Below are 25,582 nucleotides of genomic sequence, written 5' to 3'. Positions count from 1 at the left end.
TCAATCAATTTCCCTACAGTCAACATTAAATCACACAGCACTGTTCCTCTAGATTCTGTAGCAAGCTAATTTTTTTTAGAACTACTTCACTGGCACTATAATTCACATGTCAAAATCTCTGGGTTGTGTTTGAATCCACTTCCAGGAGAATGGCACAAGTCCATCTCGAAAGTTTTTGTAGAAGGAAAACTGTGAGAAAGTAGATAAATATGTAAAATGATGAGGTAGGCTGCAGATAAAGGCAAAGAAAATGGAGCGCCAGGCACAGGACAGAGGAGGTAGGTAGGGGAGAAGTTGAGAAAATGCAGGCTGATGGGTAGCAGGATGAGCTAATGCAGCAGACTTAACCTTTGTGTTTTTAGTTTTTTAAGGATTTTTCTCATGCCTAATCATCTCAGTGCAATGTGACAGAAGATATCTACATCACAAAGAGTTATACCTCTAGATTAAACTTAAACCAAGCAGATTGCACCTTCCTGTCACAATAAGGGAAGCTGAGCGCACACTTCTTCCTTTTACAACCACACTGCAGTAGTGAACGGCAGTAACTCAGCTGACAGACCGACTGCTGGGAGTTCAGAGGTCGCCCTTACCTTGACAGGAGTATATTAGAGCAGGAAGAGTTGGAACGTTGCTGAGGAATGATTACCGAGTCTGTACAGGAAGTGCTTGGATTTTCATCTGGCACGGCAATGTGGCTGTTCTGTCAAGAAATGAGTGCTTATTGTTGAAGTATGAGCCTCTTCCTGCTTTTAACATTCCTAGATACCCAATCAGGGGGGATAGAGGCAGTAGATATGAAAACAAACACGTATTAGCATGCACGTACACATGTATATATATGCTACTTTTCTGCAGGAAGAGGAAGTTATGGGAAGATTATCTGTTGGAATTGGAAATTCTGCAAGTGTTATTCTAAGAACACTAAATCATTGCTGTTTTGCTCGTAACCACGTTGTTCGCCTGGTGAAAGAGACGCAGGGTAGACAGACATTTTAAAAACAACAGACTACACAGGAATATAAAACACCAGTGTTCACGGCCTTTTACAGTATTTGTCGGTATGCAACCTACTGTGTGTCCACAGGTAGAGATTGTAGTCATAAATTCTCTGTCTATTTATGATGCCATAAACCCACTTCACTTTTTAAATGCTCAAGCCCAGCAATAATACAAAAGGTGTGGCAGTGTAAACCTCTTCTTGGGAAGAAATAAAGACAGACAAAATACACAGGTAGTCCAGTAAAAAAGAAAAAAAATCTTTATTATTTTGTCTAGAAGAACAGGCTGTCTTGGAAGGAGATGTGGGGGAAGTATTGGAGAGGTAAAAGCAGCCGAGGAATAGGGCGGAGTCAAATAGACCAGAGGTTGGGGCTAAAACCTGGATTTCTGCAGTTATGCCAGGGCTCCCATTGGGTCCCAGGCAGGAAGTACAACGGGCTCCTGTTGCATCACTTCCAGGACATCAGGGGGGAGGAACTTCTTGTCTACCACCACCTCGTACACATACTCGGAGAACCAATCGTCCGTCATGATGAGGTAACCTACAGAGATGGGACAGGGAAGACAACCAATCAGTTGTTACAGTCTGAATAGATTTTAATGGCCTGAAGTGACAGCAGTCAAACAAAGCACTCAGATTAAAAGGAGAAATACTAGATTTGCTGTGTGGTTGTGTGCCTCTAGGCAGCAGTCAAGGTGCTATTCCTGAGCTATGGCGTTAAAAAAAATGACTAAAACATTTTTTGCAGAATATTTTGATGTCGCACTGAAGTTTACCTTTGGGATATGAAATGTCATCACTTCATCCTATTAGACATTTGTGTAATATTTTATTGTAATCATCATATGAATTCTTGAGTGATGGCCAAAAATATGTTTTGTGAGGTCACATTGACCCCTGACAGCCAAATTCTAATCAGTCCAAGTGGACATCTGCGTCAGATTTTAATAAATTCCCTCAAGGCGTTTCTGAGATTCTGAGACGTGACAACATAATGGCTCAGGCCACGGAAGTCGCTGGTTCAGAGGCATAAAGACAACAACACTCAGAAATGAATTATTGCCGTGGACAGATTTTAGATGACAATTAACAGAAACAGAAACTGGAATCAACAAAATGATAGTCACTACAATCTATATATTAACATATTCAAATAGTAGGTGAATGTGACGCTGAATGACCAGAAAGACCAGCATCGTATCCAGCTCTCTTAATACATTAGTGGTCATTAGCTCACTATGGTGACACCTGTTAGGCCTTCAAGGTTATATAGTACAGGCCAGGCCGGCTCTCAGTGCCTCTCCCTTTCTCTTCTGGGCTCCAGATGTCCATGCTTGGATTTGTTTGACATTTTCTGCTGCCTTCAACACTCACAGCCACATACCTACATTTGTCCCTCATCCATGCGCTTCTTCACAACTGATGCAGCTTTGATTCACATCCCATATTTACCCTTTTGTATATAGTTTGTTCACTTGAAATAAATCATTCATAGGGACTTAGACTTCCCTCGTCTCTCCTCCCTATCAAAAACTTGGGAGTCAGTTTTTTACCATATCACAAAGAAGTCTGTTAAACTTTTTTGGAGGTGTGTAGATCATTGTTTTTATTACAATTAAACCTGTCAATTTAAAAAAAGACCATGAATGTCTCTGTTACGTTTTAATCACTGCAAACAAGAGCTGTTCTCCTACAAATTTAAACAGCCCTGTGCAGAAATATTACTCATCTCTGACCCAGTTTTTCCTCAAAAGTCAGAGTTGTCGGGCATTTAAATATGTCTTATGTGGGCACAGGAGTAGGATTTAAGGGACACAAGGTATTCTTTCAGAGAGAAATACTTGATTTAAGAACAAATAATGTTAATTCAACTGATTATCGTTATTCCTCTTTCATTAAAGGGCAGAAGTAGGGAGCGCTGCTAAGAACAATTCAACAGGAAGGTCAAACAGACTTTGTCTATGTGTGCACATTTTAATTGCTTTGAAGTGCTCTTTATCGCTGAACTATTGTTTCTACAGGAAGGAAGAAGAGAAGGAGCCCCGCCCCTTAATGGTTCACATCCAGTTAGCAGTGCAGTAGCATTCAACACTTCTGCTGTCACTGCAGCACACCCACCCTGATAATACGAACAATGTCTGTCCCTCACTCCCTCCCTCCGTCTGTGTGTGTGTGTGTGTGTGTTTGTGTGTGTTCGTGTTTTCATACAAGGTCAGCGTGACCAAATCTGGGGTGGTTATGAAAGCGTTCCTTGAACCTGACATGTTGGGATAACCTAATCTCTTTTTGGATGAGGATGCAGCCCCCATGCTGAAATGATTATTTAAAATGAAAGATGTTAGCGTGTGTTTTTTCCTTACAGTAAATAACAAACACTAAAAGTTATGTGAAACCCGAGCAGCTAAAAGTCTGGTACTGAACTGACACATATGGGCGGCTGGATCAAAACTGGCGAATATATTTTAGAGTGAATTAAAGTAATTTTACTCGTCTTTTACCCCGAGACCACCACTCCCTCTCCATTTCTTCTGTTCCCCTCATGTGTTCAGAGTCTTGAGAGCAAACAAGAGCATCCCTCCTACTGTCGAGTTGACTTATCGAAGACGTCAGGGTAACCGCAAAGACATGCCACAGTTCAAAACAATGTATCAGGGATGGCGTGTCTGTTGTGTATGTGTGTTCTTCCAAGTACGCAAATCTTACATGGCACATTGCCTGGGTCTCACTGTGGTATCCGTATGTGTGTTGATGTGAGCTTCCTGGAACCTGCGCGTTGGGTGGCATGGCGATGTGCGTAAGTGTGTGTGTGTGTGTGTGTGTGTGTGTGAATGTTGGGTGTCATTATTTGTTTTTAGGGATAGGCTGACTGTCCTGTCTCAGAACAGATGGATGTACTGGAAGCTAGAAGAGTGGAGCAGCCATCTTGATTTCCAACTAAAGCAGCAATCCACAACGCAGGATTATCACAGCTAACATACACCACAACCACAAAACAAATATTTATTTTTTTCATACTCCAATTTAAATAACAGAACTGAACAGCTGAATGCCTGATAACAAGACTAAGAGTATGCAGCCATGCAGGCCAATCAGTAATTTGAGCTAAATGCTAACATCAGCATGCTAATGTGAAGCAGGTATAAGTTTTTGCCATGTTGCCAGCTTAGTTTAGCATGTAAGCATGCTAACTTTTGCTAATTAGCAATGCACACAAAGTACAACTGAGGCTGATGGGAATGTAACTAGTTTTGCTGGTATTTGGCCATAAACAAAAGTATTCAACACATTTAAATTTTGACCTGATTTTCATGCTAGAAGAAAAGTCAGGGGATCACCAAAGATATTAAGATATATCATTTGATCAGTGAGAATGTCCATACAAACATTTGAGCCAATCCATCCAGTAGATGCTGAGAGATTTCACAGCATAAATGAAAACTTTGAACTGCTGGTGACATTATAAGAAGAGACAAGGGCTCAGTCATTAAGATATATGGGTATATATGGGTATGATATATGGGATATATGGGTATGATATAGGTATGATATAGATGTGCATATCTATTGTATGTGATTGTGTGTATTTGTATGTTCTGTGTTACTTATGGCTGCAGCATGGGCGAATGGCCCAGAACAAATTTCCCACATTGTGGGACAATAAAGTTAATCTTGAATCTTGAATGGTGTGGACACAATGAATGGGTGCAAAAAATTTAACGGAAACCCATTGAATAGATGTTGGGATATTTCAGCCAGAACCAAAGTGGTGGACTGATTTACTGACCGGCTGACTGGCTTAGAAATGAGGAAGTCAATTAGAGATCAAAAGAAGAAGAAGTGGATTTTAGATTGGGGTCATCCTATGTAGTTTGATACAAGAACATGAAAGTTAGGGCTGAACTCCCCATTGTGATGACTGTGTGATGATTCACACTTGGCTGAAAAGAGGTCTTTGATACCAGAAATCTGTCAAATATTGTTGACACTTGACAGCATTGAGAGAAGCATTGCATATGTGTAAGAGCATTAATTTCTTTTATTTGGTAAAAAAGAAAATGTGGTACAGTGCGCCTGCAGAGAAACCACATAAAGGGCATTTTTCTTTTCATTGGAAATTAAATTGGAAGTTGAAATGAGTTGAAAGAGGAGATATGCAACTGTGGTCTGGGTGCAGAAGAATGGCAATGGATTAGAGGCATACTTAAAAACTAATGAAGCCTCCGATTTCAGATACTCAAGAATCTGTTATGTCCGCTACCAAGGAAATCCTTCAATCAACATTTACATCATCATCTTGTATTTATTCAACAACAGAATCACGTCTGTAGAAATTTCACGGCTTCCCTCCCTCCATGGCGAACTCATTTAGATCTGAAACAACTCGTGACTAATGTTAAGGAGTCCACCTCCCGCCAATGTCCTATCAAATAAAAAACCTCGCGTGTTGCCAAACATTTGTCTGAAACGGTGTAAAAGTATGAGCTGTGAAGTGAGTAGAGCCATAACAGTGGCGGTGTGAGGGCTTGAAGATGGAGAAAACAGAAAGTTAGCCCTCCTTTAGGGATAGGGGGAATATTTAAAGGCCTGAAGGGAGATGTTAAGCCTTTACAAACCATATAAACACACTCAACTCTCTCCATCTGCTCCGTGGTTATTACCACTTTACTTGCAATTTCTCCCTGTCAACTTTCCAAAATCATCCTGACATCTACTCGCCTTTGTTTTTCCTCATTTCCAACTAATTCTAAGTGAATAACATCTGTATTACTGAGTAATCTCTCTCCGTTCTCCTGCATGCTCTCTTCTCATTTTCTCTGCTTGTGCCTTCTCCTCCCTCAGCTTTTGTCAAACAAACAAAGCCTCCGGATTCCCAAGTGAACTCCACTTCTCGAACTTTTGTTCTCGAACACTTTATCAATTTGGCTGCGGACAGGCTGGGGGCCCTGGCCTTCCCTATCGGCTGGTGTTTATGGAATGAGATATGCGTGAAATACATTTGATTTGACTGAGGGGTTTTCACATGTTTTCCCAACAGTCACTATGGTTTGTGGGTTCAAACAAATATTGTGAGTGTGTGTCTCTCTGTGTGTATACGCTGTACTGTATGTGGTGTGTTGCCAGACGATGCATGACTGACCTGAAATACTCTCCTATAATTTGCAGTGGAATGTCGGGCCCAGAGATGAAGAGGAGCAGCAGATGAGAAGCAGAGATGAAAGGATAGAGGGAATAACAACAGTAGACAGTAAAGTCTGGGACACTGGCGAGGAGTACCTGCTGTGTTGAGGTGCCTAAGGACAAACCAATCTTACCTACTCTATGACAACATTTTCTCCTGATGCATCAAAGGGAATTTCCGGTACTTAGCCTAAGACTGACTTAGTATGTTACGTTCACTTGATTTTTGTGGTTTAAAAAGAAAACAAACAACTCAGTGAGCTGACCAGTAAAAAAAACAGGTTCAAAAGTTCCCAGGCAACATTAAACTTTTTGTAACTACAAGTCTTATACCAGAGTTGTAACGTAGAGTTAAAAGTATTTGGGGGTGTTTTCACACCTAAACTGTTTTGTTTAGTTAAAGCTACTTCGTTTTCCCGGTTAGTACAGTTAATTTGGACTGGCATGACAGCTGCCAATCTAACCCTGGTGCTGCTCTGAACTGAGACTGCTTGAAAAGGTGGGTCTCGGCCCGCTTCCCAGAGATTCGTTTGTGGTGTGAAAACAAACAGACCAACCACAGGATTGTTTGAGAGTAGATATGTGATTTTATCATTTTTCTCAGGATTTCAGATTACTGTTAAATCCATCTGCTTATCGTAAACTGTTCAGGAAGAAATCTTACAATTGAGCTGTAAAATCCATTTCCAAATGCAATCATTTGTTAACCATGGTAACACGTCTGCATGTCAGCACGGTATTTTCCCTGATTAGTAGGTCAAAAGCAGTTAAAACTGCTGTGCTTGTATCTTCTCTGTACTTTGTCAGTTTATCCAATGTATGTGAGTGATCCCACAGTAAGCCCCGAATCATTACTGTAGAGGACACCTCCTTTTTGTCTTGTGTCTACTTGTTAGTCATGATTCATAAAAAGCGCTCGATTTGCTTACAATATTAATAATTCTTATAATTATATAAATATTTCTTTGTGAGCTCTTTGTGACACCAAAGAACATAAACATACACATCAGAAGTATTTAAGTGCTGCATAAACTTCACTGGAGTTTCAGATTTCCCCACGTGGGTCCTGATGATGCAAGACGACAGTCTGTATGACTTCAAGTTTACTCTTCTTGGTTTGTTTGTATAAAGTCAGTTTGAACAAGAAGCACTGACTAAGAACTAAAATCCAACCAAGTGAAACCATCTCCAGGTTTTAAAACATCACAAAAGAAGCTTCATGTTAAATCAATTAATTCTAACAGAGCCAATTAACATACATGCTCGCAGGGGCAAAGTTAATCAGTGCAAATTTGGTGAACTATGACACGTTTACTTACACCAAACCCTCTTGATAAGACTGATGTTTGAGGCAACAGAGAGCTGAAGGGGCCAAAAAGCCATTTTATTTACCTCCTCTGGTGCAGTATATACAGTACTGCACTACATAAGAGTAATTGTTTACTGACAGTTATGGAACAGAGGTCGATGATACAAATATGTCTTTTGATTAAACTTTGCTATCTGTGTCCTAAGTAATCAAGCAAACGTGCTGGCTCTCTGACAGTTAGCAAGCTTTTTACCTTGGAGAGCTTTTCACCCTTTATTACGATTGTACATAATTTCATTTAATAAACAAAATGTCATGGAAAAGTAAACACATGAGAGTGTCAGCGGGCAGCATGCCAGCTACAGTTGTTCACCAACTAGCCAAGCGAGTAGTCACCAAATATTTTGCTAATACATTTGGAGAATGTAGCTGTGCTACTTTCTGGCCTCAAGCATTTGCTTATACTATAATTATGTTTATGCAACTGGAAACTGAGGCACTGAACTCAAAAAACATAATAAGAACAGCTACGCCTGTATGTGAGTGTTTATGAAACAGGACACAGCCAATTACAAGTTCATAAAGCAGCAACACAGGGGAACATTTTAGTTTAATCCTGTTCTTAATTCAATAGACACAAACAGGAAGATGATGGCTTATCATGAGAGACCGTGGTGTGAGAAAAATGTGTGGGACAGCATGTTTATATGATTTCAGGACCAGATTGAGGTGAAAGCAACTGTTTCAGATGTTTTTAGTCAGTCACTTTTCTGTGACTCAGCATCACTGAGGTCAAAATACATTTCCCTGGAAGGAGAAAAACAGCACCCTAAAGAAGAGGATTGAAAGTAGGAATAGTTTAATAATGTGTTACCTTTGTTCCCACGGTCATCGCCCCAGGAGTTTTCCACCCTCCACTTCTCATAGCCTTCTTTCCCATCCTGAGAGAGAGAAACGATGGGGAGATAAGGGTGAGAAGTCGAGACTGGGGGAAAGAAAGTGTCCTAACAGCTGGGGTTACTTACAAGGGGGGAAATTGACATCACTATGAAAAACTGCAGCCGATTAAAGCAGCGGAAACACGCAGTCACACTTTGATGCAATAAACCCCTGGAAAACTGTGTATTCCTGCCGGTCTGCTTGTATACGTACTGTATGTTTGCATGAGTTTACTGAACAGCCACACACCTGTGCAGCATGTTTGTGTGAGCATACCTTGTCTGTGACAGCAGTGAGGATCATAGCGTGGGTCATGAGAGAGTCTCCATATATCAGTCGCTCTGCCTTAGAGAGGTTCTTCACCGAAACTCCAAAGACAAGCTCATGGTTGAACCTGTCCGTGCACATACATACAACGAAAAATCCCATTTTACTACCTGCTCTGATGAAAAAAAAACAAGAAAAAGTTTCAAAACGCTCAAACGTTTTGAGAACTTCATAGGAAATTGTCCATATCGTATGGCAACAATCCAAGTCAATCTTAAAACGCAAAAAGCAACATTTTCTGGAATTCAGAATGGGCAAATAGACAGCTCCCCTTTACGTTACTTTCTTGAGCAGGACTGTAGAAATGAGCCTCAGCCTCATTCCAATTATAATCTTCCAGTACAAGAAAAGATCTGTCTGTAAGATGAGTCTCAACAGAGAAGGTACCGGACATTCTGCACCACGCTGGTTTCATTCAGTGGGCAGATTTAAGTCTGGCGCCTACAACTCAGGCGCAGATGCTGCTGCACCTTAAGGGCAAAGATAAGAAACTTTCCCCTGTGGAGAAACCTGCACCTCCTGAAGTCGTAAGGTTCAGTATAGTGATAGTGCTGAGAAATAGCCTAGTAAAGTTTAAAAAAGCTGACAACTACTTGCCAACAAACCACATGAAATCTCCCTCTGGGGTCAAAAGCCAATATTTAGCGGGATCTGGTGTAGCCAGTGAATATCCGGATAACCAGATATTCAAGCCAACGTCCTCTTTTGTTGCTGACAAAAAGCTAAAGCTTCGTCAGAGGATAAAAAATGGTTTCAGAGTTTGTATTCTTGGCAATGCAACCAAAGCCCACTTAAACGTGGTTGGTCAATACTACTCGGACAACAAACAGAAACCAGAATGCTTCCGATACCAATATCTTGTTCCTTGCCCACAGATCCTGCATTCATATGCAGATATCTGTCTATAGATTACTGCTTTGCCTGAACCGACATTGAACAAATTGAGAAACTATACACATGTAAGTTACACTAACTTTATCGATTCTAATATCTGGACCAAGTGAGCAGCAGACAAGATTCATTAGCATTGCAAATATTTGTTTGATTTCAACCATTTGGAGAATCAGTTGGTACATTTTGCAAAATCCATATGATGCCGGTGATGCCAAATCACTCACTCATGGTAAACACTTGACTTCAACAGTGTTTGAATCATACTCACACATTCATGTCATTAATGCCCAGCTTGCCGTGGAAATGTTTTCCGACATCACAACCAAACCACACGGCCTAAGAGAAAAACAGTGGCCATGTTGAGATTTATGAAGTTCACACATACAGACATGCATTAATGTAGAAACTCGCGTCTTCAGTCGTGTCTGCCCCCTCCTACCTCCCCATCCTTGATGGACTCTGCCGCAGCCTTTTTAAGCAGCTGGATGGGTTGGTTGTTGTACAGAGTGCTGCGGCCCCCGACCATGTTACCGAGAAACTCCACGCTGTACAGCTTCCCATAAGGGTTCTGGGGTCGAGGGTCGTTCACGAGGCAGACCTGAGGATAGAGAGTTTTCATACAAACACTCCAAATTCCCACAGGGGGTCATAAACTGAGGCTACACACAGGGGTGAATGACAGCAAGTTACATGGCCTTTGTGATGTGCTTAAAGAGTCACGTACTTTGTCTTGAATGTTGTACAGGGGTTTGACGTGCTCCCTGTAGAACTCCTGAGGGGTGAGTGGTCCCATGCGATGGAAGTTCTTGTCCTTGTCTCTGTACTCCCAACAGATGGTCTCAGGAGGGCTGCCTAGACAAACGCTGGCGACCCGGAACACCTGCACAGCGAACACAGTTTGAACATCAACTTCGTCTACCAAACTGCCTTATCTTGGAAGCCAACCTAATCTGTTAAACTCATATTTAACATTCACAGACAGTCTATCCTTGGATCAAAAGCTCAGAAAACAAATATTAGAGTGAACAAACAGTAACTCTATTTGAACAAAGCCAGAGCTGACCTAATTGCATGTGTAAATGGACAGCATACTATTAAGACAGACTGGGGCTTTACTGCATACACCTAATGAAAACAGACCACTTCCTTGCCTTTAGGGAGGACGAGGGCAAGGTCTTTGTCGAGGAAGTTTGTAAATCCAATTTCCCATTCATATGCTTAATGTAACCCCTCCAACCACATGTTTGCCCTTGCACAGACTCATCCATCACTGCCTGGGCCTCTCAACTTTCCCTATATTTTCACTTCTGCAGGGCTTCATTCCCCTCCATCTTTTTCATATCCCACCATTTCCCCTTTTGTACCCCACCCTCTTTCCCCCTCCCTCCATGTGTCTTCCTGCGGTGCTGGAAGTTCAGACTGAGTTCCTGTGGGTGAAATCGGCTTGTTTGGACTAGCCGTCTGTCAATCCGGCCCTTATAACCTCTGATATAGTTATCTCAGGAATTTTCCCTTTTTGCTTTTCACCTCTCCCGACCTCTGCTCGCCTCTCACACGACCCGGTAGATGCTTTTCCTATCAATTATGATTAAAAAGTGACTGAGAAATTAAGATGCAGCGCAGTCCATTGCTAGTGGTAGATAAAAGAAGTACGACTCGACATTGGTTTGACAAAACACAGATGCGCACGTACAGTTGGTCTACAGCACAGTGTGTGCTACAGTAAGTATGAATCGTGCTGATTGTGTGGATGAATGGTGATACATCACGATCATTTCTTCAACTATGTCACAAAGGACACATTTCCAATAGACTTTAACACACTGGTTTTTATTGAGCTGAGCATTCACTTATACAGACAAATTAAACTTCTGTCTAGCTGAATACCGAGCTGATGGGGGGATTATTTTTGGCTCGGCCTGGAGAAATATAGCAGCCATGGCAGCAGTTTCCCTGTGCTTAGTCAACACATATTAAATGCCCCTACATAAAGATGACATTCTTGTTCTCTGGTAAGTAGACACTGGGCCCACTGAGCCCACTGTTCTCACCCCAAACATGCTCGAACAAACATACAAAAATACTTAAATTCTGGCTCAGCTTATGCAAACAATCAATTCCCTTCTTCTTTGCAGAAATGCATAGGGTCACAAAAGTACAGACAAAAATATACACATCCGTAGAGTCAACAAAGGCATCTGTTCAAACCCTCATCCTCCCTGCACCATCTTCTTCTTAATTCCACTCCTTTGTTTAGACTGCTCTGCGGGCAGGATGACATGCCAAGATGTCCGTCCCCGTGTCTGGTCTGTTTGCCCAGATGCCCTCAGCACCTTGACTAGACATCGCCGAAAACCCCTTTTGCCCCCTGCCCTTTTCTCTTCATTCCTTCTTTTTGTCTCTTTCTCTTCCGAGAATAACTCCGTTCTCCCTGTTAACTTTAAACCTTTCCACTCACTATACAATTCTTCTCTCAGATGTCCTGCAAGCATCCTGCAAGTCCTACTGTAAGGATCTCCTTTAATGCCAGCTCAGCCCCGCGCCCACTCATGCTCCCCTGGCAAGGCAAATAAAGTAGGTGTGAGGGGAAACGCTGAGCTGACAGAGACCTCAGTTAGAGTGTAAACAGCCACAGTGACATCAGAGCAGGATCAATATTGAAACACCTGCCGCCTCAATGACAGATATACTGTACATTAGTGGCAGAGACAGGGAGGAAAAGGTGAGAGGGATACAGAGAGGTGGTGGGAAAGGGGAGGCTGACCAGCATTACTCAAACTCTAGAGGACTTGACAAATAACTTCAAAGGCCATCTCATCTTAATATTCCAAACATCTGAACTGTTAACAGTATCAGGAAGCAGCTGTTATAAGTTATTCTGATGGAGTTTGTTAACAGGCAGCTCTCTCTTCAACTAATCAGTCTCCAGCAGAAGGTCCAGCTCAGGTCAGACGACTCGATTCTGTAACATAGCGAGTTTGCGTGTCTTGCTATAAACAATAAGCTGACTGACTGCACGCTATTGGGGCTAACCACAGCTAATTTTTCATAGCATCTGTGCTCCAGTGTTGACCAGCTGGCGTCCCTCTGCATGTATATTTGTTTTACGCAACCCAAACAAACAAATCACCTGGAGTTAGGAGTACGCAGGCTGAGCCAATGACCTTGAGCAAGGCACTCCAGGTTTCAAGATTATGGTGGTGATGGGCAGCCCGAGTGCAGCCTCCCTCCTTTCCTGGACTGTCTGTGTGGTCCACAGACAGCACTGACAGTACAAAACAGTGCTTACTGTATTTTTATTGTATGCAGAATGTTTTAGCCACACTGCAAAAACCATGTGAAGCTCCTACGGGAAGCACTTTGCTTGTGTGAAAAAAGTCACTATAAATATAGACCAACTTCCAACTTTAGGTAAAGCCTAAATAAAGCGATTTTAACTTCATAAAGAAATAAAATGAGAAAAAGTGATTGTGGTATTTACTTGTTTGATTTAGCATACTGCATTAATGCACAGTATATAATTTCTGCTGCTAGAGGCCTCTCAATCAAACAATAAAAACAAAAGATGTAGTTGTATGTTGTTAAGTAGTGTGGGATCATGGAAGTTGCTGTCTTCATTGTTAAACATCCACTAATCTGTCAATGAAAATCTATCTTACATGACTCAGGATGATTTTTTGGTAGAACATTTTTTAAACACTTCTATACCAAGGCAATGTTCAAATAAATAGTGTGGACCAAGAACATAACTGGGGGCTGAAGCTGGCTCTCAACCAGTTAATGCCAAATTGAGGCAAACCATGCGCCTTATTGCTACTCTGAGGTTAATTCATAACTATTGTCTCTTGTGAGTGTAAGCAAATGACACCATGCAAACAATTTGGATAAAAATGAGTGAGGTTTTGATTAACCTTCCATGTTTTGTAAACATGCAACACATGTGGTCATTGTTAAATTCTAACAATGGTGCAAAGAAATTCAGGAAATGTGAGTGGACATCCCTGAACTGGCAAAACTACAGTGACACAGGAAGCCACCCACATCGAACAACAAATCAACTGAGCCAACAGCCAGCAGCACTGAGCCTCTGAGCTGCAGCAAGGGAAGTTTCTCTGTGATTTGACGGCAGTCTCATAAATTGGTCTTGTCTTAGGAATCACTCTCCGTGCATTCAGAGCCAAGACCAGAGCCACACATGGTGTTTCTGATTCCATGACGCAATGGAGCATGGAAAGACTATAGTTGTGGTGTGAGGGATACCATCTGTGTGTTAAGAACTGTACGTGCATGTACAGTTTCCAGTGAATGTCCCTTTATTTGTGTGTATGTGCTGCCTACTTGTCTATGTAAGTGAGAGTAGAGGAGCAAGGACACACACCAGATACAGCATAAAAGCGAAAGACTGGCTTTGAAACTTAAACTAATCCTGCCTCAATAACGCAGCGTATGGACACTGTCATCCTAAGAGCCTCTATATAGAGAAACTCATGGTGCACAAGAACAGTGCAGGTGCAGGTTAAAAATGGCTACGCTGCTCTTGCAGAGTTTTATAGATAAATGTGACATGTTTGGTCTTACATAATGTGCCTGACCAGCGTTAACAAAAAGAATAGGTTCTTGACACGCAAAGGGATTCATTCAAATCAAGTGCACCTCGGGTACAGTAAGTGGAAGCAGAGATTTTGACCCCGGTTGCCTGTCATGGGAGTGTTTGTGGGCTGGCGTGATGAAGACCAGGGTACAATCACAGCCGCCACGTAGGGAGGGTGGACAGCATCACCTCCACACACACTAAAGTAGGACTGACACGGCACTTTGATCCTGAGAAACACATGTGCACGCATAGATGCAAACGCACGTGAGGAAACACCAGTTTCCCACTTGTAAGAGTCCAAGAAAACCACAGCTACGCAAGCGTGCACAAGACATGTGTGCCATTGGCATACCTGTGAAATTACCACGGCTAGTTAGTTTGTAAACCTGACATACATCAACAGCTACTAAACATGCTCTGCAAGTTTCGCAATGCCACAATATTCACACATACTAAAAAACCTGCAAATGCAACACCTAACACCATTGTTAACTGTCTGCTGAGACTAATGAGATGCCAGTCATCTCAAGTTTATCACATCCTGCCTCAATTACAGAGCTAACATATTAGCTGTTCATCAACAGTGCTGATGAAGCTGGAGGAAAACCAAACTTGTCATGGCATGACATTTTCACACTAAATCAGGCATTCATTTGTTTTCACTTATACAAGTATTTCTGTTTGCAAGTTATATTGATTTGAGGCCATGATTTTGAACTTCTGATGGAAGAGTAATGATATCAAATTTCTATTTAAATATCCAGTATACACGAGTACTGTACTTGGGTATTATCTAAAAAGTATGACACAATAGAGCAGACTTATTCATCCAAGAAAATACTTCCAAAGACGTGTTTCATCACACAGTTTACTCAGTGAATTGTGTGATGGAACACGTCTTTGGAAATATTTTCTTATGAACAATCTATATTGATTATTTGCTCAATCAACAAACTACAATCAAGTCTACAAATGGCTTACTTGTCTGACAAAATGTTAAAGATATTCAATTTACATTACATTTCTGCGGATTAATTGAAAGGCTAATCATTTAAACACAATTTTTTTTACAGATATCAAAAAACAATATCATTACTGTTGTCATTATGGCAGATAATGACAACTTTTTTTAAATTTTACTATCAGAGGATCATAACAGCATCAGAAGTCTGGAGAGGTAGAAAAAAATACGGTATCTAGTGTTATGCTGTTCAAATGTAGTTATGCGACAATATCCTTGAAACTTGTTTGCTCTCTTAACGCCCTGTCGTTCTTTTGACATGAGCGATCCTCCATCAGCACTAGTCATGACAGAGTGGTATTTCACAAAACAAACTACTACCAGGTGGACAAACAAACAGTGACAACCCTCCACCCCTCCACCCTGATGTGCAGTGCAGGGGAGCAGTCGTTACTGTTGCACAACATACTGTATGTTCGTGTGTGTGTGTGGTGATGGCTGGGCATCCATGTAGACGCTGTGAGATACAGTCGACTGTTTAAACAAGCAACCAGCCAGCAGCACAATGCAACTAAACAGCTGACAACAAAGGCTGCTTAACCAGAGCTGTGTTCTGTGTGTAGTCGTCTCAATGGGAGGCTGATTGATTGACTGGCCCCTCGTACATTCACACACACAGGAAGCGTAAAAAAAAAACCTCATATGAATACACACGTACGCAGTGTAGCCTGTCCGAGCCACAAAAGCAACACATTGTAGGCGTATGACTGTATTGTACTGCTCATGTATATGCACATAATGAGGTGTCATGTCTGTTACGTTGTTTACATGGACACGTCCACCTTTTATTTTATTTTTGGAGGTGAATTGGTCGACACGGTCTTGCGTCAGATGCTTCGTAATGGACTGTTCCATAAACAAGATAGCGATCTTTTACTTTGTGACATCTATGGCAGCGAGCAGGTGAGGAAATTACGTGTGCACATTGCACATGCAAATTTACGTGTGCACATTGCACATGCAAATTTACATGTGTATGCTCTGTACAGTACTCATACAGTATAAATACGTACATTTAAGCCAATCACAATGTCAGCAGTGTGTTCCGCACAATGTATTATCTAAATAAATATCAGTGTAAAATTAGGGCAGATGATTTACCATAATGCTAAATACCAAGTTCTAAAAGGCATTAAGGCAGGTATTTCGCAAGTTTGTTACAGGAAAACCTTTTTTATTTTTAGGTCTTGGAAGCCAATCAGTGCATGGCAGATAAATACAAGATTAATTTCCACTTTAACTGCACACACCAGTGCAAATAAGAGTTGTTGACACTAGTGATTTAAGTAATTCTGATGAAAAATGATTTTCTAAATAAGTGATTTAAAATCTTCTTAATGTGAAAGAAAACAGCTTAAAATGTACCCCTCCTATTCAGATGGTGTAATTTATCAGATCTCCCTGACCTTATCCCATGATTTACTCTACCCCAAACACCAATTACACGCAGACTGCTTTTAGGCATAGCCTCAAAAACAGGCAGGACGTTGCTACTCTGACTTAAATATTATATGGCAGCTCCCTCTTCTGGTAAAAAATGGAACAGTGCTAAAAAGTTAAATCAGGTGTAAGCTTCAATACAATTTCTGTCATTATTCAATATACAACCAGTGGCAACCCTATTAGGTACACCAGTACAATCCATTGCTCTCATAACAATGGTTATGCCATACATTCTACCTCTAGGAAGTTTATAAAGTTATATTTTTATTGACATTGTTGATCATTTCAAATCAATCTTCATTACGGATGTTAGAGTTAAAGGTGGTGTTGTACTTTTCTTTGTTGTGTTTTTCTCATGTTCTTCCTTCCCAATTTACATACATGAGTTGGGTAGACTGTAATAAACACCTCTATAAATAATCTCGTACAAGAACACTAATAACTATGATCTCAATGCTAAAACAATAACACTTATATGACAGTGTCACCAAAACCTGAGAGCGTAGAGATTATGGCAGAATATTTGTCGGGAATGAGATTACTCTGTGCATGTGCAGTGTGTGTATCCTACATTATCATATCTCTAACTATCTAAGACGACCATTATTTATCGCAACACACAGTGAACAGTGAGTCTCTATATCTCTTAGCCCTTTTCCACCAATTAGTTCCATCAAACGATGGAACCAAAGGAGCAAAACTCTGAACAAGAAATTTGAAAGTATCATTTGCACTCTCCTCTTTGCATTTCCACTGCCTCAAGCTAGTCATTGGCCTGATTAGCTTGAAGATTAAGTTAATCAGGCCAATGACAGAAATGAAGGCAGCACTGAGAGTCACAATTTTCGCACGAGAAAACAACACCGAGTAATCCTGTTGTCCTTTGTATTTACTATGGTGGAGTGATCCGATGTCTGAATTTGTCTTCTAAACTCCATAACGCAATCTGCTGAGTGGATGATCACTATTCATTTCTGCTTTACCATGAGATGAGTCAGGTCTAGCAGCCTCAGGACCTGTTTGATCGGTTTGAGCTCTGACAGTTTGGAAAGTACTACCCCCAGACAAGGGATGTTTTTTGGCGACTGGAAATAGAGGAACTAAATTTAGTCCCTTGTCCGGTCAAACACAGGTTATGATGCCGAGTTCCTTAAAAGTTCCCCTGGGGAAATTTGTGCCCTGTATAATATATGCGACAGGAAACAGCTGTATGTGCTTTCAGTCTCACCTCCTCTATCATGGTGTCCACAGCCTCAGACAGCTCATCTTTAGTAGCATCACTGGCCACCATGTTCCTCAGTCTTAGGCAGTATTCTCTCAGCTGTAACACACAGTGAAACAAAAACAACTGTCAGCACTGCTTCAACGATTACATGACTCACTGGTGCGTGTGCTTGATGAGTTTGAACTGAAGGAAATATGTAAACGCACCTTATGATTAAGGATGTCATTCATTCTGCGGGAGGCCTCTGAGCTGTGTGACTCTGGAAAGCATTTCTTTGGGATGACGCCGTACTTTTCTGATGACAGGAGAGAATAAAACACAGTTTAAAACAATTAAAAAACAATTCTAAATCCAGTCAGATAACTCAAATGTTCCACCAGTGTTTTTTCATATATTAGAAGATTAACTGCACAGATTACAAGGATTAGTCAATCATTCAACATGACCTTCTTGTCAATGTGATTATGTCACGATAAGAACTAACCAATGAGGTTGACCAGCATGTCCCACTGTCCTCCGTCATTGGTTGGATTGGAGAGCAGAAACTGGACCAGGCGTCCGTCCACTGGCTCCTTCCTCTGTGCCGTCTCCACACAGGCCTGCAGGAAGTAATAGCAACGCTCCACCTGTAGAACAGAGAACAAACAACAAACAACAGAGAGACATGGTCAGTCAACAGAGACACTGTGAGGGGCTGTACGATCCAATAATGCAATGTTATTGTATGTAATAAAGACTTTAGTCAAAAAAATTAGGACTTGATACTTGACAACTGAAAGACTTCAACCGCTTAAGACTTCACTTGACTTGAGACTCAAAACCAAAAACATCTAAGCATCTAATTTTCATGTGGTAAATCCTAGAACACTAAAATTAAATAACACACTGTCAGGCAGGACTCGCACAGTCATTAATTATTAGACCACTGCCAAGACTGGATTTGCAGCTATGTGAAAGAACAGCGTTACTAACACAGGTAAGAATTAGGGTTAAGAACCTTCACCTCACAATTCAGAGGGCTGTGATGCAATTGTTTTGATTCCTATACACAACTTATTTTTCCTCACTGTGTGACTATTTGTTATGATCCATGAATGAAATAAACAGCTGAATTTACCACCATTATCAGTGCTCTCTATCAGTGAACATTGTTGGGTGTAACAGTAATATTAACAGTTTTAACAGTAACAAAGTAATATAACCTAATAATAGTGATATCACCACACTTACTAGATCATGTAATGCATGATTACTCCTGCGAACTGGCATTTTGAAGAAGATCTGCATGATGTGCACAGATTTCACCCTTACAGTATCTACAGAGAAATATCTGACGCGACGACACTTGAGAAACAAGCCCCCCAAAAAAATGCAACCTGCAACTACCGATACTTCGCAACCCTGAACACAACGCACATATTTATATCCATTAAGTTCCACCATCCAACTGGTTCGGCCGTAAGAATCGTACAGCGCAGTCTTACAGAATTGTTACAAGGGATCATACTGTCCAGAATTGGGTATTGAAGTATTGACTTCTCTGCATCGAGACGTAATCTTTCAATAGAGAAAACATACCTAGTCAGTATTCAGAGGCCTGAATTACCTGCAATTGGCACATGAAGACAGACTTGCTTTCGCAGACTAAAGACTAGAGACCACAAGTCTGGTGTAATGTGATAAGTTACTGGCTGATAGTCTTAGAGCTCGACATATGCTATGTTTTTCTTTAGAACCAATATTGTAATCAGTATGAGCCTCTACAGCTGCCACTTGTAACAAAGAAAGGTGTATTTGTGGTGAAACAACCAACTGTCTAAACGTGGGAGAAAAAGACACGAGGCCAGAGAGAGAGAGTGTGACAGAGAAAGATAAAAAACATTCAGTGGGGCATCACTGTGACGTCAGCCCTGGAAGACCACTGACCAAAACACACAAAAGAGGGTTTTAGGTGAACAATGACTGTATAGTAGTAGTGTGCTGCATAATGACACTCACTCAAATGGTGTTCTGACTGCAAAATAACATCTATTTACCACAATGTTGCAACACCAATGACTTAACACTTAAATAGAAAATTAAAAACCAATAACATCTTCCCCAATACACAGTACATCTCTCAGCTTATAAAGAGTGAAAAATCATATTGAGAACCAGAGAACCGATATGTGGTGCCATGTCTTACCTTGTCCCAGAAAAAGAGATAGGACTGACTAAACTCAAACTCCTCTATGTTAAACTTCTTCATGAAGGGAAGTCGCATGACGTTGAGGCACGAGAAGATCCAACATCTCCCTGGTGATAAAAAGAAGAAAGGACGGAAGGACTTAACATGTGTTTATACAGGCAACAGCAGTGCCGTTTGTGCTCCACAAACTTCTTCCAAAGCTTGCCGCAGGTTGAGACTGATGTTGGAGTTGGGAGGGTGGATAAATGCATTTATTAGTAACAACACTTCTGCTCTGCTGTGGAACATGGTCAGCATTAGGCTGTCTTCAGGATGCTCACAGTGCATCCATCTCTGGACTTTTTTTTTGAGACATTTAGTCTATTTTTAAGACAAACTAACTTTTGTAGCCTACACTATATACACCAACACATAATGACTGGTTCCAGTTGCACCACTCGTCGTGGTTGTGAGGCTCTGGAGTCCACGTAGAAAAACAAGATTTCAGCCAGAGAAGTGCAGACTTAAAACATGTCATGCGTTGTGTTGTCTGTGCCACAATTCAGTGTGAGCTACAGACGTCAATGTAGAGGGAATTAAAAAATGGCCCAATGGGGATTTTGGTGAGAAATAAATAATCTTCCTTCTAGCAAATTATTTGAATCATACTATTGACTGACTTCATGCAAATACAGTGTGAACATTTCAACTGTCAGACAAAAATCATAGATGATGACAAAGATGTGCCAACAGAGAATTAGTTGTAGTTGGTAAAGTATGCTTACAGAAGTTGCAGCAACCAAATAATGTTTAACGCGAGACCAGAAGTGTCTGAAAGTGACCTGACTTTACACACAGTATAGATAGAGTATATTCCAGTCCTTCAACATTTAAAGGACTCCAGTAAAACAGAGGTTGCAGACATATGATATAATATCTGCTTATGTGGACGTCCACACAGTCACAACCTATTTATCTATCTGGAAATCATTTTTGCAACAAACGACAAAACAATTTCAGGAAGGTTTTGCAACTTGTTTCATTCATTAAAATAAAGACTTGCTGGGACACAGGTGTGTGAAAATGTCTAAATGTCAATTCTGAGTTAATCATTCTGACTTTGACTCCCCAGTGTGTGCTTCATAACATTTGTTTGTTCTTTGTAATGTTGCTCTGAGGACTAACATGTAAATTCACAAACTGCAATATCTCAGGCATCTATAGTATATATGTTGACCCAAGGGCGAAGACATTCCTCCATGTGTTATGTCCTACCTGAGTTTTTCTGGTTGGTGATGGGCTTGCCCTCTGTGGGGATAGAATGCTGGAAGATGTGCACAGTATCTTGGACAGTCTGCCGGTGCAGACAAACCTCCAACGGGTCAATGCAGGTCGACACATTCTGGGCCAACAGGTAGCGTGGCTCGCCCCGCAGCCGCTTAAGGAAGGTTGCTACCTTCTCCTGACTCAGACCTGGAGGAGCAAGAAGGGGGAGTAGAGAAGACGGGATGAAGGGAAGAATAAAAGACAGAGAGACGGAATTAAGGTGGGAAGACGAGCACTAAATAGAGTTCACTTGTAAGACAAAGGCTTTCACAGCTAGACACTCAGACAGCTGACTACAACTACGAGGAGGAATTTCCTACTGTCCCAATTACCCATGACTCATCTGTGCACTTTAGACATACACACTTCCCTTTTAAGATCTGATTCATGAGCACTCTCACATACTTAGATGTCACAATAATGCCTGGAAAACACAAGATCAATAGTCATAAACTAACAGCACATCCTATTGAACATTACAACTGTGTGATGTATCCACATCCATACAGAGATTATAATGGAGAACAGTTCATACATTAAGGATATAGAGTACAATAATTACTCCAGCTCTGATTAAAAAAATGAAAAATGAATGAACACACTGGGAAGCTTGTCTATTCCCGCTAGACAGTGGAAGGAGGGGCGCACACACACTTTGACAGAATCAAACTGGCACTGATGTGTTGTTTGTAATTCCGTCAAATAACGGTGCAGAGCAATTAAACATTGACAGGGACATTGCCTAGTCATGCATGCGGCCTGGAGTTCGACCCCTCTCTCTCAGCTGCATTCTGTTATTTTCCATCGGTCAGACAAAGCTGAGATGCACTGACCGCCACAGATTAGGACAGTGTCAAACTTCGTTAACTGTCGTGCCCATATTATCAGGGAAAAAAAGCAGAACCAGGCCTAAGGCAGCAAATATTTCAAGAGCAGGCCTGCATGGTGTTAACAAAACACAGTTCTGCTTGTTGCGCGACTGTTGAGTTTTTTGACACTGATGAGTACAGATGGGTAGATAATGAGGGGGAAATGGGTCTTCAATCCGTGCCAGAGTATCAGTTTACTGAAACACAACATTAGAAGGGTGTGTGCTGAGGAACAGATATTGGAAAAGGATGAGCCTAACGAAAGGGTCAGTTATAGTAAGTGGATCAGGCAGGTATTCATCAATTGGGGGCGTGAATTGTGAGGACAGACATCACAGTGATTTTCTATAGACAGGGGCCAAACACAGGCAACCAGGGTGACTTGCAAATTTATACATCAGAGGTTATACAACAGGCTTTATATGTGCTAAGCACTTTACTGTGCCCATTACTGCTCCATGTGCAGAGGGCTGAACGTCATCTGGCATGAAGCCTACCAGTGGAAATCCACTGGAGCCGACAGAAAACACACTCCAAAGGTCCAAATATTATGATTCTGTGAAAGTCCTTATTTTAATTCATACTGTAGAAATATAGGAGAAACATTTGCTCTACAGCAGAGAACGATTGGTTGGGAATAACCATCTAACCGCCAAAACATCTGCCTACCAATAAAAAAGTGTTATGAAACCTGAATGAAATCGAAACAATCCCAACTTACTCAACTGTGTTGAGTGGCAGAAGGTTAATTTACACGTGATTTATCATTGTTAAAAGAGAGTTGAAACATGGGTGAGACTGTTTTCTTTTCGGGTCAGACCGGTGCTTCCTAGAGAAAAGCCCATTTAAATGAACAGCGACCACTTTACAGAGTTTGACAGCTTCTCGCATCTCCAACTCCATTCTTCACCAAGCTAGCTGCACAAGCTAACACGTCCGGGCTCCTGAAGCGGACACCAGCTTTTAACCAGCGAGTTAAGGTGTATTAGCTGTCGGTGTGTACAGTTCGGGTTTTCTGTACCTTACTGACCGTCGGCGTGAACTGTCAACCTCGCTGAGGAAACGACGGCAAAGCCATGCTAGCTGCCTGGCGTGCTAACGCAGTGAATGCTAACTTTAGCTCCCGTTAGCTCCCTCAGCTGTCATCATCTCTCTGTCAAATACGAGCTCCGCTCAGGCGGGCGGCGACACAAACCACCGCGGATGAAAACAGGAGAAAGTGGCACTCGACCTACCAGTTTCCATGTTCCCGTGGAGCTTGAGGAGCGTTGTCTGTTTTCCTGAAAAGTCACCGGCTCTTTGTTTATCTCATTCACCGACAGCCAGCCAGTGTGATCTCAGGGTGCGCTCGTTTGTGATCTCGCCGTAGGTCTTTAGCGTGGCGACTGGGCGGAGTTAGCGACCTATGTACATTCAGACTTCCCACCAACTCATCCAAACCTATCCAAACAGGTGATGTGACCCCTGAGAGACCATGTACAAGGAGCTGCACCACAACAATAGCCTCTTTTCATTATAATGTTGCTGAAGTGTTGCAAATGTGTCACTCTGGCTCTACAAATGGTCAGAAAGAGCACACAGATACTTTAAGTTAGTTAACCTTGCTTTCAGCCCGTCAACTGAGGTCCAGTACGGGTGAAGCTTTTCTGTCTTTGTAAATTAATTCAAACATGCACTATAGAGGTTCTTTGTTTGCTTTATTGAAAGAAACTTTTTCATTGTTTTACCTCAGAGAGCACGACATATTTTTGCCATCCAGTGTAAAATGAATTAATAACCCACATTGATTGGGCACCGTGTTGGGTAACTTTTCGTGTTGTGGTCCATGTGGAGTCAACATTGTTTAAACAAATGGCAAACAATCATCCTAAATATATACTGAACAACCCTTCTTTGGTAGCCACTTTCAGTCCCAACAGCCCATCCCTCACCAAAGGTCACTTTGAATATTGCCCCCTGCTGTGAAAGTCACCATTGTTAAACTACTGACATACTATTAATCATGTCTAACATAAAAAAAAAGGTTTATTACGTCTCCAGCTGTTAGGCTGTGTTTCACATTGTTATCCAGAGGAGGCCACTAAGGCTAGACTTCCTCTGCTGTTCCCACAAATCATGTGAGAGGGAGGGCAAGGAGCAACGTAAAACGAGCGCACCTAAAGTCAAACCTGACAGAATCGTTGCGTCTGAAACGTCCGGTTACTGCTTACAAAATAAAAACACGCTCTTCAAATATCTGTAGTTAGCCTAATTAAAACTTCCAGCTGCTCAGCCTGCATCCGAAGCACATGAGGATGTGCACTCTTAATAACCAGTATGAATACAGTGATAACAGCCTGTGAATCCATCCTGTCTGTTTTCGTCTTCACACAGCTTTTAATTTGAAGGTTTACCTTCTGCTGAAAACCAGTTTGCTGTAGGCTCAGAGGCTGGGAAAGTACAGGGTGTACAAAGTCACAACTTTTACCTACACTATGATACAAAAGTTTGGAGTCACCTGTTATGTTGATGTTTTTCTTCTGTCCTTCAACAATGAAAGTATTTAGTAAAATATTTTGTATTAAATGTACTTAAGTATCAGAAGTAGTTTCCTGGCAATACATGTACTTAAGTACCAAAAGTACAAATAAAAGTAAATAATACATTACTTTTAATCGGACTGATGATAAATTGGTTTAGAGCATGCACTGCTTTGACTCAGGTGCAGCATGCAACCTGCAAAGTAACTAGTAACTAAAGTTATTAAATACATGTCATGAGTAAAAAGTACAATGTTTGCCTCCAAAGTCTTGTGGAGTGGAAGTATAAAGTAAAGCAGAAAGACGAAATACTCAAGTAAAGTACAGGTAACACAAAATTGTACTTAAGTACAACACAGGAGTAAATGTAATTAATTACGGTTAAATGAAAAGGTTTAAACAGTCCTTTGCTGGCAGATATATGTTCAGCTGATATTCTCTCTTTCCAATCTGTTGTGGCAGGAGATTCCAAACTTTTGAACACTCGTCTCTGTTGTAGCAGCAATAAACCCCTTTAAAAAGCCACATTATGTAACTTTTTCACCTTAAACTAAAAGCTTCAAAAATCATTTTGATGGTACAGTGACTTGTAATAAGGTGAATGTTGTCTCTGTCTCTCTGCCCCCCATCGCTTGTTTCTGCACTATGTTTCTTTAGTTAGCGGGTAGGATCACAGCGTTACATACATGTTTACTTCGACATACAAGTTTTCTACATAACGTTTCTTTAAATTCTTAAAATTTGCAGCCATGCTGTTACAGTTTGAAC

At 41.3% G+C, this 25,582-nt stretch overlaps 1 protein-coding gene across 1 annotated transcript; it reads right to left on the bottom strand.

Annotated features, from left to right (window-relative positions):
• Positions 1-1,238: 1,238 nt before the first annotated feature.
• On the bottom strand, positions 1,239-23,651 carry blmh (bleomycin hydrolase). The gene is made up of 12 exons (XM_073488525.1): positions 23,531-23,651; positions 21,376-21,573; positions 20,119-20,228; positions 18,418-18,559; positions 18,140-18,228; positions 17,937-18,029; positions 10,375-10,530; positions 10,090-10,248; positions 9,919-9,986; positions 8,706-8,823; positions 8,365-8,431; positions 1,239-1,544 (listed from the first exon to the last, which is right to left on the bottom strand). Exons 1-12 carry the CDS (start codon positions 23,538-23,540, stop codon positions 1,396-1,398), a joined length of 1,359 nt encoding a protein of 452 aa, XP_073344626.1. The 5' UTR covers positions 23,541-23,651; the 3' UTR covers positions 1,239-1,395.
• Positions 23,652-25,582: the final 1,931 nt, after the last annotated feature.

This window comes from Pagrus major, chromosome 2 (assembly GCF_040436345.1).
Source record: "Pagrus major chromosome 2, Pma_NU_1.0".
Lineage (NCBI taxonomy): Eukaryota > Metazoa > Chordata > Actinopteri > Spariformes > Sparidae > Pagrus > Pagrus major.
Note: the sequence above shows the minus strand (reverse complement) of the source record. Positions and strands in the feature narration are given on the sequence as shown.